We start from the raw sequence: 12,522 nt of genomic DNA, 5'->3' as shown, positions 1-12,522 counted from the left end.
CCCGTCTGTGCCTTTGTCTTCAGCAAAGCTGTGACTTGGAACAGTGTGCGTGAGTAAGTAAAGCAGGCTGTAGCCAACCTGCCTAGGCAGAAGAGATTTTAAGAAGTAAAAACTCTTCCATTCCATTACTAAAAACCAGAAAAGCTCTTTTTTTATTTTCAATTTTATTAATTTTTATTTACTTATTATTATTTTTTTTTTGGCCTATCCGTGTACTTGTAAGAAAACCTCTTACCAGTAGGTATAAAATTCCTTTACAAATGCACTTCAATCCCAGAGATGAGTGTGCATGAAAAATGAGCAATGGTCCATTTAAGAATGAAAAATAGATTTCTGCCGTGTCTTCCCATAGTTATCTTTCATTTCAGGGGAAAGAGAGAAGTATTAATATTAGTTAGGTAATAATAGAATATACATCTACCCCTGTTCCATCTTTATAACTTGATTATGATTTGAAGCTGAAAATTTCTTGACCATCTGCAAAACCAAAAACAAAAAAACCCTCTGGCTATTGAATTATTTTTGTTTATAAGAGCTTTTTCGAGATATAATTTACAGACCATAAAATTTACTCTTTTTAAGGTATACAATTCAGTAGTTTTTAGTATACTCACAGAGTTGTGCAACCACCAGCATTGTTTAGTTTTACTTCTTTTTATTTCTTTCTTTCTTATTTATTTCTGAGATAGGGTCTTGCTTTGTCACCCAGGCTGGAGTTTAATAGCATCATCATAGCTCACAGCAATCTCAAACTCCTGGGCTCAAGCGATCCTCCTGCCTCAGCCTCCCGAGGAGCTGGGACTACAGGCATGTGCCACCATGCCCAGCTAATTTTTTTCTATATAAGTTTAGTTGGCCAATTAATTTCTTTCTATTATTAGTAGAGATGGGGTCTCCCTCTTGGGCAGGCTGGTTTCAAACTCCTGACCTTGAGCAATCCTCCTGCCTCAGCCTCCCATAGTGCTAGGATTACAGGCGTGAGCCACTGCAACTGGGCAATATCTCCGTGTTTTCAGGAGCAATATTAGGCTTGACCTTCCACACTCTCTGTTTCAAATATATTTCCTGTGGGGACAGTTTTGGCATCCTCTGTACTTTTGGACTCTCTCTCCCCCTGGGCAAAATCTCTGAGCCACTGCTGCAAGGCAGTGGGCAGGGAAAGTGGCCCAGGTCTCTCAAGGCGATGCCCTCCTTTGTGGGTAGGACACTGGGTGGAGGTGCAGCCTCTGTTCTTGGCTCAGCTCTCCTAGCGTGGAACCTCTGCCCTGGGATGAGGGAAACCAAGGCCCCGATATTCTTTTTTTTTTTTTTGAGACAGAGTCTCACTCTGTTGCCCGGGCTAGAGTGCCGTGGCATCAGCCTAGCTCACAGCAACCTCAAACTCCTGGGCTCAAGCGATCTTCCTGCCTCAGCCTCTCGAGTAGCTGGGACTACACACATGTGCCACCATGCCTGGCTCATGTTTTCTATGTATATTTTTAGTTGTTCAGCTAATTTCTTTCTATTTTTAGTAGAGATGGGGTCTTGCTGTTGCTCAGGCTGGTCTCGAACTCCTGAGCTCAAATGATCCTCCTGCCTCGGCCTCCCAGAGTGCTAGGATTATAGGCATGAGGCACGGCGCCCAGCCAGGGCCCTGATATTCTTGACCCGTGGCACCCGGGGTAGAGCCGCCAGCGTGTGAGTAGAGGCTGGGTGGAGGACAAGTCCTCTGATCTCCTGGCTGCACTTGGAGGGTGCAGAGGAGCGGTTGGGAGGCACTGGTTGTCCCTCTTGCTGAGACTTTGCATCCTTTGACTGGCAGCTGAGTGGAGACAGAACCGTCTTCTTGGCTACCCCCACCTGGAGGGGGCTTCCACCTTCTGCCCTGGGAGTGGGGAAGGGAGGGTGGACATGCCGTGACTCAAGTGACGTTGACACCTGTCCTCACCAAGACATCGCAGACGTTCCTGAATAAACATTTCTTCATTTGCCGCATGTCCTCGGGACAATTTCCAGAGACTAAATGTTCTGTGTGCGCGTGTATTTTATACACACAAGATCTTCACCACTACGGCTGTTTCGCTGGGGGGCAGGTCTGCAGAGCTCCTCACGCTGCCGTTTTCAAAGTCTGAGAATCTTTCCATGTGCTTATGTATTTGTATTTCTTTGCAAATATATCTATTCTCCAAAATGGGCAAATGATTGTACCCATTTTAAAATCAGGTTTTTTTTTTTTTATTGCTGAATGGCAACAGTTATTTTAATATTCTGGATACAGGTCTTTTATCAGATGTGTGATTTGCTAATATTTTCTCCCATTTTGTGGGTTCATCTTTTTTGGCTGTTTAATTCTTCTGCTTGTATTTCCATTTATAAATAACTGAGCCTGGAGGCGGCTAAATCTTAAACTGTCCCTGTCTGTCTTTCTTTACAGTAAAGAAAAAGCCACCATGGTGCAGAAGCCCCGGTGGAGAGTTCTGTGGTTGTCAGAGGCTGAACCGAGGCAGAAGCCCCAGTGAGTCTGAGTGGGAACCGGGGAGGGGAGAGAGCGGGCTATGGGGAGGAGAGGGGCCACTCAGGGACTTGGCTCTGCCCTTGAATCCTGCCGTTGGATCCACCACAGCTCTCCCAGCCTCCACTCTTGAGGACGAGAGCAAACGGCCTGGGGTCTGTGTCAGTCACTCAGCACTGTAGGGACACTCTGGGAGGTGCCACTGTGTACCTGCCCTCCGGCCTTGCAAACATGGAGCAGGAGCCACCCGTTTTGGACTGTCTGAGGTTCTTTTTTTTTTCTGAGACAGAATCTCACTTTGTTGCCCAGGCTAGAGTGAGTGCCGTGGCGTCAGCCTAGCTCACAGCAACCTCAAACTCCTGGGTACAAGCAATCCTCCTGCCTCAGCCTCCCGAGTAGCTGGGACTACAGGCATGCACCACCATGCCTGGCTAATTTTTTCTATATATATTAGTTGGCCAATTAATTTCTTTCTATTTATAGTAGAGACGGGGTCTTGCTCTTGCTCAGGCTGGTTTCAAACTCCTGACCTTGAGAAATCCGCCCACCTCGGCCTCCCAGAGTGCTAGGATTGCAGGTGTGAGCCACCGCGCCCGGCCTGTCTGAGCTTCCTGCTGGACATGTGGGTCAGTCCAGCCCCTCCCCAGAGCCTCCATTCTCTCCATACCATCTTTGTTCCAAACGGGGATCCGTGCCTTTCTTTGGGGCTCCAGAGACATGCTTAAAACCACGAGACAGCTTTCCACAACCAGGCGGACGTGCAGAAGCCCTGAACACGAACCGGATGCATCCCAGGGAGGAGCCACAGTGGCTCCAGGGGCACCAGGAGCTCCTCCCGACCAGCCCCGCCAAAGCCTAGTTCTTGTCAACACGCCGCCTTGGACTGCGTCTGAGGGTTCTGCCGCCCCCCAGGAGGGACAAACAAAGCCCGTGTACCCAGAAACTTGGCAGGAGGTGCAGGTGAGGCAGCCTCTGCACAAAGACACGCTCTGAGGTCCCTGGTGTCTGCTCTCGGAGGGACACAGCTGAGAGGCTGCGGCAAACACTCTGGATCGCGGTGGCTGATAAACCAACAGGGGAGCACGTCCAGGCCCGAGCGGGACAGGCCCCCAAGTCTCCGCGTCTGTTCTCCAGCAAGACCTGCTTCCTAAAGCGCTGACGGGAAATAACAGCCTCGCTGGGACCGGCTGGGGCTGGAGACACGCACACATTATCCCCTTTGGAATCTGCCGGAGGGACTTGGCTGAGCAACTTGGTTAATATTCAGACTGTCCTGACAGCCCGTCTCCACGGCAGCAAGCAGTATCCCCGCCTGTCACACAGTTTCCCCTTTGTCGGAGCCCGCCCAGACCCCAGGAAGGCACGCCCTCCAGAGCGGCTGTGTGATGACCCAGGCGGTGGCCGGCCACCTGCCGGGTTCCGTCTGTCTGGTTATTCCCTCACTCTGGGCTCCCAGAGCCGCCCAGCAGCTGACGGAGAGCAGGGGCTGAGCCCTCACGCCCCTCCGCGTGCCGCCCGCTCTGGGCTGTGGGCTGGAATCAGGAAGTCCTGCCGCTGTCTAGGACCCCAGGTCCCAGGAGAGGTGGCACAGGGCTGTGACTCCAGAGGCCCAGGTCCTGTCTCACGCTTAGGGGTGGAGCCACCAGCTCTTCCACCCACAGGCCCCGGACGACACAGCGGCCGCAGGAGAGGACAGAAGTCCACACGGGGTGGCAGCAGCAGCCCTGGCTCAGACCGATGTGGCCTGCCGAGAAGGCTGGTCCTCAGCACACAGCGCTACCCTCGGGCCTCTGGAGCATGAGGCCTAGCAAGATCGGTGTCCAGCTCTAAGGTAACTGCCTTAGTTTCCCCAGCCCGTGCACTGGGGGTGAAGGCTACCTAATGCTGTCCCATGGGCAAAGAGGACGTGCTTACGGCAAAGGCCAGCACGTGCTTAGACCCCGGCCAGGAGCCAGGCTCACCTCTGCTGCTTGCCCTGTGGTCCTGCTGATGAGCGGAAGCCCCTAGAAAGCAGGGCCTTTGCTGCCCTTCTTGCTCCTTAGGAGGGCTCTGAGCTGCTCACACGCAGGGCCTCTGCCCTCTGGGGTCTTGGCACTGGAGGGCTGTAGGGAGGGCCACGCCCATGGAGTCTGGGGTCTGACCACTACGGTGGGTCTCAGTGCCAAGGACCCCATCATCAGACAGGCAGTCTGGGATGCCTGGGGCCCTTCTTTCTCCAACAGAAGCTTCGGTCCCAACCCAGATCCTGCCAGTCCCTGCTCCTGTTCCTGCCCCGCTTCAACGCAGAGGAAAACTGAGCTATGAGATACACTGGCTCTCATTCCCTGGGGCAAACACAGCCTCCTCCGGTCCTGACTTCAGACACAGATGAAGGACCTTACTCTGGGTTTTTAAATCCTTTATTCTTACAGTGAAAACATAACCTGGTCTCAGCTGGAACAACTAGAGCAACAAAATAAATGAGGATAGTATCAGATTGTAACTGACAGAATAAAATGAATTTGCATGAGCCTGTACTGATATAAGTTAATAATTGCATAAATTAATAAATGGATGTGGAAGGGAAGCTATTCTTTTCAGAAGTCCAATTCCCAAGTGTAGAAGGAATGTGGGAAACACAAAATCATCGCTAGGCAAACACCACAGTCATAGTTGTTTCACTCAAGGTCTAGTGAAGAATGTTAAAATCAATAGGTAAAAATTTAGGGGACACAGGATTTTATATAATCACAAATTACCTCCCTTAAGATACTTATTAATTATTGAGGGAAAAACAGTAACTGTATAGTGGAGAGATCCAGAAGACATCAACTTAACCAAGTGATCAAGGTCAATATCAGTAGTAATAAGACACATCAAGGGAAAGCCTACAACTGATTTTATTTGCTAACTAAGCACTTAAAAACACACACTGAAGAAAAACTCTTTGAACGAAAGGAATGCAGAAAATCCTTTAGGAATTTCTCATACCTTAATCATCATTGAATTGAATTCACACTATTGAGTATTCTTGGTATAAAGAATGTGGGAAAGTCTTCAGGTATCCCCATCCACTTCTAAGACGTGAAAGAACTCACAGTCTTAAGATCTCCCATGCATTTTGGAAATGTAGGAGAGCTACTAGAATCTATCTGGGTTTTGTTTGTTTTTTGTTTTGAGAATACACATTTTTCTCAAGGCATTGGAGTCTGATCACAATGCAGCATTTAAGAACTTACCCTAGAGCTATATAATGTAGGAAACAGGGAAAGCCTTCTCCAATTTCATGGGTCTTACCAAATATCTGAGATCACATGCATGCCTTAGAGATATTGCGGGTTTATTTCCAGGCAACTTCAATAAAGTAAATATTGCAACAACAACAAAAACAAAAAGACATATCAATGTCACCCGCCTCTGTCATGATGTCCTGAGGATATATCGTCATTTCCGTGGTATTCCAACCAAAAAGTATATAACTCAATCTACTCCTGAGAAAAATTACACAGACCCAAATCAAGGGACATACATCAAAATAACTCATAAAAAATATCAAGGTCGTGAAAGATAAGGGAAGACTGAGGAACGGTCACAGATGGGAGACTGAGACATGACAACCAAATACAGAGTGGAATTCTAAAAGAGAAAAAGGACATTAGTGGAAAAACCGGTGAAATCCGAACAAGGTCTGCAGTTTAATTAGCACCATTGTAACCAATGTTAACTTCCTGGTTTTGATAAATGGATTCGGGTATTTAAAATTTTAACATCAGTGGGTATATATATGTGAACTCTCTGAACTATTTTTATAACTTTTCTCTAAATCAAAAACTATTTTAAAATAAAGTCTAAAAAATAATTTGATTCTTAGTAGCTGCACAGGACAAATAAATTGGACTTCACCATTGGCCCGTGAGGAAGGAAACTACCATACACACACACATATATATATACTCAAGTCCCTACCTCTTGGCTCACTGTGACAGGCATTTCTACAGCAGAACTTGCCATCCTAGGGTTCTTGGCTGACCTTCCTTCCTGCAGAGGGGTTGGGAGGGGCCATTCAGGCAGGCATCTCTGTCTTCATTGGGAGATCCTGACCCAGCAGTGCAAGGCAGAGATACAAGTGGAGAACTACCCTCTACCTGTGGCGTGTCGGCCAGGATGCAGAGAACCTGCTCAGGGGCCTTGGGACTGACTCTGTGGGGGAGCTGAGATCATTCTTCCCACTGGCCCTGGCCAGGTCAGCATGGATTTGGACCTAAGTCCCATTCTCTGAGCCCTGGAGCTGCCACTGTGGGGAGGGAGGCTCAGCCTCCCACAAACCTCATCACCTGTTGTACTGGCCACAACCTGGACCTCAGGACAGCTCCCACAGTGCCCAGGGCGCCCAGCCAGAGGCGAAGGCAAGGAGGCCTCCGATGCCCATTCTCTGGTGCCAGACTCTGCTGGCTACCGGGGGATTGAGTGTGTGGCGTGATCTTGCTGTGTCCTCCCGACAACTCAGATGAGGTGGGCGCTCTTGTTATCCCTATTAAAAATTGTGACAAAACATACATAGCCTAAAATTTACCATCTCAACCATTTTTTCTTCTTTTTTTGAGACAGGGTCTTGCACTGTCATCCAGGTTGAAGGGCAGTGGTGCGACTGTAGCTCACTGCAGCCTTGAACTCCTGGAGCTTAAGGGACCCTCCTGCCTCAGCCCTCCCAGCAGCAGTATTACAGGTATGTGCCACCACGCCCAGCTAATTCTTATTATGTTCTTGTAGAGACAGTGTCTTTCTATGTTGCCCAGGCTAGTCTCAGAGTCATGGCCTCAAGTGATCCTCCAGCTTCTGCCTCCCAAAGTGCTGGGATTACAGGTGTGAGTCACCACGCCTGGCCCATCTTAACTATTTTTAAGTGTACAGTTCAATAGCGTTCACACGGTTGTGTAATCGCTCTCCAGAACTCTTTTCGTCTTACAGAACGGAAACGCTATCCCCATTAAACAACAACTCCCCACTCCTCCCTTCTTCCAGCCCCTGGCAACCCCCGTCTACTTTCTGTTCCTGTGAGTGTGACTCTTTTTTTCTTGAGACAGAGTCTCGCTTTGTTGCCCAGGCCAGAGTGAGTGCCGTGGCGTCAGCCTCGCTCACAGCAACCTCAAATTCCTGGGCTCAAGTGATCCTCCTGCCTCAGCTTCCCAAGCAGCTGGGACTACAGGCGTGCGCCATCATGCCCGGCCAATTTCTTCTATATATATTAGTTGGCCAATTAATTTCTTAATTTTTATAGTAGAGAGGGAGTCTTGCTCTTGCTCAGGCTGGTTTCGAACTCCTGACCTCAAGCTATCCTCCCGCCTTGGCCTCCCAGAGTGCTAGGATTACAGGCGTGAGCCACCACGCCCAACCGTGACTACTCTTTATACTTTCTTTTCTGTGAGTGTGACTACTCTTTACAACTCATATAAGTAACATCATACAATATTTGTCTTTTTGTAACTGGCTTATTTCACTAAGCATAATATCCTCATATAATCGCAATATCCTTATATAATTGCAAATTACCTCCCTTAAGATATTTATTAATTATTGGGGGAAAAACAGTAACTGTATAGTGGAGAGATCCAGAAGACATCAACTAAACCAAGTGATCAAGGTCAATATCAGTAGTAATAAGACATATCAAGGGAAAGCCTACAACAGGTTTTATTTGCTAACTAAGCACTTAAAAACACACACTGAAGAAAAACTCTTTGAACGAAAGGAATGCAGAAAATCCTTTAGGAATTTCTCATACCTTAATCATCATTGAATTGAATTCACACTATTGAGTTGTAGCATGTGTCAGAATTTACTTCCCTCTTAAAGCTCATCCATGTTGTAGCATGTGTCAGAATTTACTTCCCTCTTAAAGCTCAATATTATAACATTGTATGTATAATATTGTTAACGCTGTATGCATACATCCCATTATGCTTGTCCATCCATCCATTGATGAACATTCAGGTTGCTTTTGCCTTTAGCTATTGTGATTAATGCTACTATGGACAACAGGTATGCAAGTATCTCTTTGAGACCTTGCTTTAAATTACCTTGGATATACAGCCAGAACTGCTATTGCTAGATCATATACTAATTCTATTTTTATTTTTTTTGAGTCAGAGTCTCACTCTGTTGCCTGAGCTAGAGTGCTGTGGCATCAATCTAGCTCACAGCAACCTCAAACTGCTGGCCTTAAGCGATCCTCCTGCCTCAGCCTCCCGAGTAGCTGGGACTACAAGTATGTGCCACCATGCCCGGCTAATTTTTTTTTTTTTTTTTTTTTTTTTTGAGACAGAGTCTCACTTTGTTGCCCAGGCCAGAGTGAGTGCCATGGCGTCAGCCTAGCTCACAGCAACCTCAAACTCCTGGGCTCAAGCGATCCTTCTGCCTCAGCCTCCTGAGTAGCTGGGACTACAGGCATATGCCGCCATGCCCGGCTAATTTTTTCTATATATATTAGTTGGCCAATTAATTTCTTTCTATTTATAGTAGAGACGGGGTCTCGCTCTTGCTCAGGCTGGTTTCGAACTCCTAATCTCGAGCAATCCGCCCGCCTTGGCCTCCCAGAGTGCTAGGATTATAGGCATGAGCCACCTTGACCAGCCCGGCTAATTTTTTCTATATATTTTTAGTTGGGCAATTAATTTCTTTCTATTTTTAGTAGAGATGGGGTCTCACTCTTGCTCAGGCTGGTTTCAAACTCCTGACCTTGAGCAATCCGCCTTCCTCGGCCTCCAAGAGTGCTAGGATTACAGGTTATTTTTAATTTTTTGAGGGACCACCCTATTATTTTCCACAACAACCGCACCATTTTAAATTCCCATCAGCAGTGCACAAGAGTTCCAATTTCTCCACATTCTTCCCAATACTTGTTATTTCCTGTTTTTTGATAGTGGCCACCCTCACAGGTGTGAGGTGGTATCTCACTGTGGTTTTGATCTGCATCTTTGCATATGTGTATGTCCTCACTTTAGAGATAAGGAAACTGAGGCTTTAAGCAGAGATGTAAGCTGCCCAGAGTCAGCCAGGTGGTTGGTGGTGGAGTCAAAATGGGCCCTCTAATCAGTCTGACTCCAGCATGCCTTGTGCCACCACCCCTCTGGGGAGAGCCACCCCATCCTGCCCACCCTGGGGTTCACGTCCCTTCCTCCTCCTCCCGAGCCCCACTGCCCAGTTGGCTTTTATCACTCCCACCACCAGAAAGGAAGCGAGGAAGAGAGAGTCTGCTGAAAGAGCGAATCCGGCTGCCTGTGTGAGTGTGTGATGAGGGGATCCTGGAGGTGCCCGAGGGCCCTGGTGAACACGGCAAACGTGGGCAGCCACAGGCGCAGAGGCCAGTATCTACCCTGCCATCCCAAGGTGAATAAAACTGGAGAAGAAGTGGCCAGCAGACAGGTCAGCCCAGCTGGTCCGGACGGCTGCAGCCAGTGGGCTCAGCCTCTGTCTCAGGTGCTGACGAAACTTCCAGGAATCCATGTAGGAAGAGCTGGCTCTGGTCTTAGATGCCCCTGGGCCAGGCTATGGGAAAGGGGTCAAAGCCAGAGAAGCGCAGCCACCCCAGGGCCCGGGGCAGGTGCAGTGCTGACTCGTGGGGGTAGGGGTGTCCGGAGTGGTCCATAGGCTGAGCCTACTTTAAACTCGTCCTGCAGTCCTCACAGCCACCGGGCCTGGCTGGCCACTGTTCTGCAGAGGTGACTTCCAAGGTTTACTCACTGGTCTTTTTGCTTTTCACAGCAGCTAGAGTAAGCTCTTTCTAGAAACACAAATCTGGCCTTGCTTAGAACCCTTACTATTTCCTTGCTGTCCTCAGAAGAAAGTTGACTCCTCAATATAACTACAAGGGCCACTATCACCTGGCCCGTGGGGGTATTTCTAGTCTCACCCGTCCTCCCTTGAGCTCCAGCCACCCTGATCTGTGCGAATTCCATTCCCAGAATCTGCCGCGTCCTTTGCCTAGACAGGCATCAGTCATATTTTCAGACTCAGGTCAAATTTTATCACCCTGTCTTGGAATATTTCCTACTCTTGTTATCCCACAGAGAGGGTTATTAGCCCAAAGCCACACAGCAAGGACTGCAGAACCCTACTGCTAACCAGGGCTGTTATCAGCACTCTTTAACACAGCCAGTGTGCTCTGTGGGCATCTGAGCTCGGAGTGTAGGCCCTGTACCCAGCACAAAGCCAGACACAATGTCCGATGACTGTCACATTGCACAGATGGAAAGGGATAAAGGACCAGCAGAGGCCACTCAAGTTTTTCTTTGGAGGAACACACAGCAGAGGAGGGGCTAGAAGCAGGGAAACCCTACCTACCTAGGCTGTGAGGATGCCCCCCTAGGAGGAGGCTGTACCCGGATCCAGCATATGCTGGTCCTTACCAGACATGAAACAGGAAAAATAGCGGGAGCAGTGTGTCCTGCTTCCTGGAACTTAGAAAACCTGCCACCAACCCCTCAGGATGCTGAGGGGCTAGTAGCACAAGCCGCAGCCGCAGCCCCTGCCCACCGCTGGCCCTGTGCTCAGAGAAGTCTCTGGGGTCTGCCCAGCCATGAGTGCCGGGCCGGGTTCTGCTGTCTCTGCTGCTGATGCCCAACCAGCACCAGGAGGCCCTTTGCTTCCTTTCGGAGCAATCGGGGCCTCAGGACAGGAGCCCACGCCTCACCACAAGGTACTGGGCAGAGCAGTGCACGTCCTCATACCTCCAGAGGTCCGTGGCCAGGGAACAGGCCACGTACTGTTCTGTCTGTCTGCATCTTAGCTCAACGGAGTCCTTGGCACCCCTCCTCCCGTCCCCGACAGGAAGGTGACTCAGGCCGTCTGGGGCTGGGCCTCCCCAGGCAGCATCTAAGCCCTTGGGAAACTTCATCTATTGAGAAACTCGGAAAGGAAAAGACGGTTGGTCACAGCACTCTCTTCTCCATCACCCCCTCCCTGGACAGAAACCATCCAGGAATGAGCCCAGAGTGAGTCCTGCGCTCTCCCCCACAGCGCGCACCTGTGGCTAGAAGCACCACCCGGCAGGTGTGGGGGGCGGGGCGCCGCCCCGGGCGCCGCAGGGAGTCTCAAGGGGGCTGACGCAGACGGAGGGGAGCTCACTGCCCGGTCCCCACCTCGGCCCCGACAGCCGCGGGCACCCACCTCGGTCACGATGGTGGACAGGTAGACGTCCTGGCTGAACTCCCAGCCGTCCAGGCAGCCCTCCTGCTCCAGCTGCGCCAGGTCCACGTCGCGCCCCGGCTCCAGCCCGAGCGCCGAGAAGTTGGCGATGGCGGCCAGCCGGTAGCGGCGGCAGCTGTGGGGCACCTGGCGCCCGTCCTGCAGCCGCAGCGGGACGCTGTGGTTGCGCCACGCGCCGCTCAAGTTCGCGGCGTCCGGCACGCGGCAGCGGTGCTCGGGGGTCCCCGCCAGGAACACGACGGACATGCCATTGAAGCCGTTGGGGACGATGCTGGCGCTGAGCAGGAAGAAGACGAGGCGCTGGAAGGGCCCCCACTCGCCCAGGAAGGCGGTCACCTCGTCGTAGTCCCGCATGCTTCCCGCTCTGCGGCTTGCAATCGGGGTGGTCCGGGGGCTCTCGGGCAGGCGTCCCCCGAGGGCGTCAGGACGTTCCCGGGCTCGGGCAGGCTGCGGGGCTGGGGCCGTTCCCGGGAAACGGGCCGCGGGGGTTGGGGTTGCCCAGGAGCGCGGAGCCAAGCCTGATGCCGCCCGCACCCGGGACCACACCCCCGGGCCCGGCCCGGCGGGGAGGGCGGGCGGCCGGGGCGGGGCTCTCCGCGGCTCCGCCTCGTGCCCCGCGCCCCGTGCGCCCAGCTCCGGGCCCGCCCGGGCCTCCTGCCGGCTCCGCCGCGCGCCGCTTCCGAGAACCGGGCGGTCCCCGGCCGCCCCCGAGCGAGCGCGGACGCCCAGACCTGCGCCCACGTGGGAGGGCGGGAGCGGGGAGCAGCCGAGGCCGCAGAGCGAGGGCTCTGCCAGGTGGCCCCAGCCCTGGTCGGGCCGGGCTCCCCCCGCGGTCCCTTCCGACCCGG

At 51.4% G+C, this 12,522-nt stretch overlaps 1 protein-coding gene across 1 annotated transcript in view; it reads right to left on the bottom strand.

Moving 5' to 3' along the window:
* Positions 1-12,245, bottom strand: part of LOC105869946 (solute carrier family 22 member 4) — a 44,973-nt gene extending 32,728 nt beyond the window's left edge. Inside the window, exon 1 of the mRNA XM_075996014.1 lies at positions 11,636-12,245. Coding sequence (XP_075852129.1) covers positions 11,636-12,028 — 393 coding nt within the window. The 5' untranslated portion in view covers positions 12,029-12,245. The remainder of the gene's footprint in view (positions 1-11,635) is intronic.
* Between the last annotated feature and the right edge of the window lie 277 nt (positions 12,246-12,522).

Source organism: Microcebus murinus, chromosome 21 (genome assembly GCF_040939455.1).
Source record: "Microcebus murinus isolate Inina chromosome 21, M.murinus_Inina_mat1.0, whole genome shotgun sequence".
NCBI lineage: Eukaryota > Metazoa > Chordata > Mammalia > Primates > Cheirogaleidae > Microcebus > Microcebus murinus.
The sequence above is the reverse complement of the archived record's forward strand: the minus strand, read 5'-3'. Positions and strand labels throughout refer to the sequence as shown.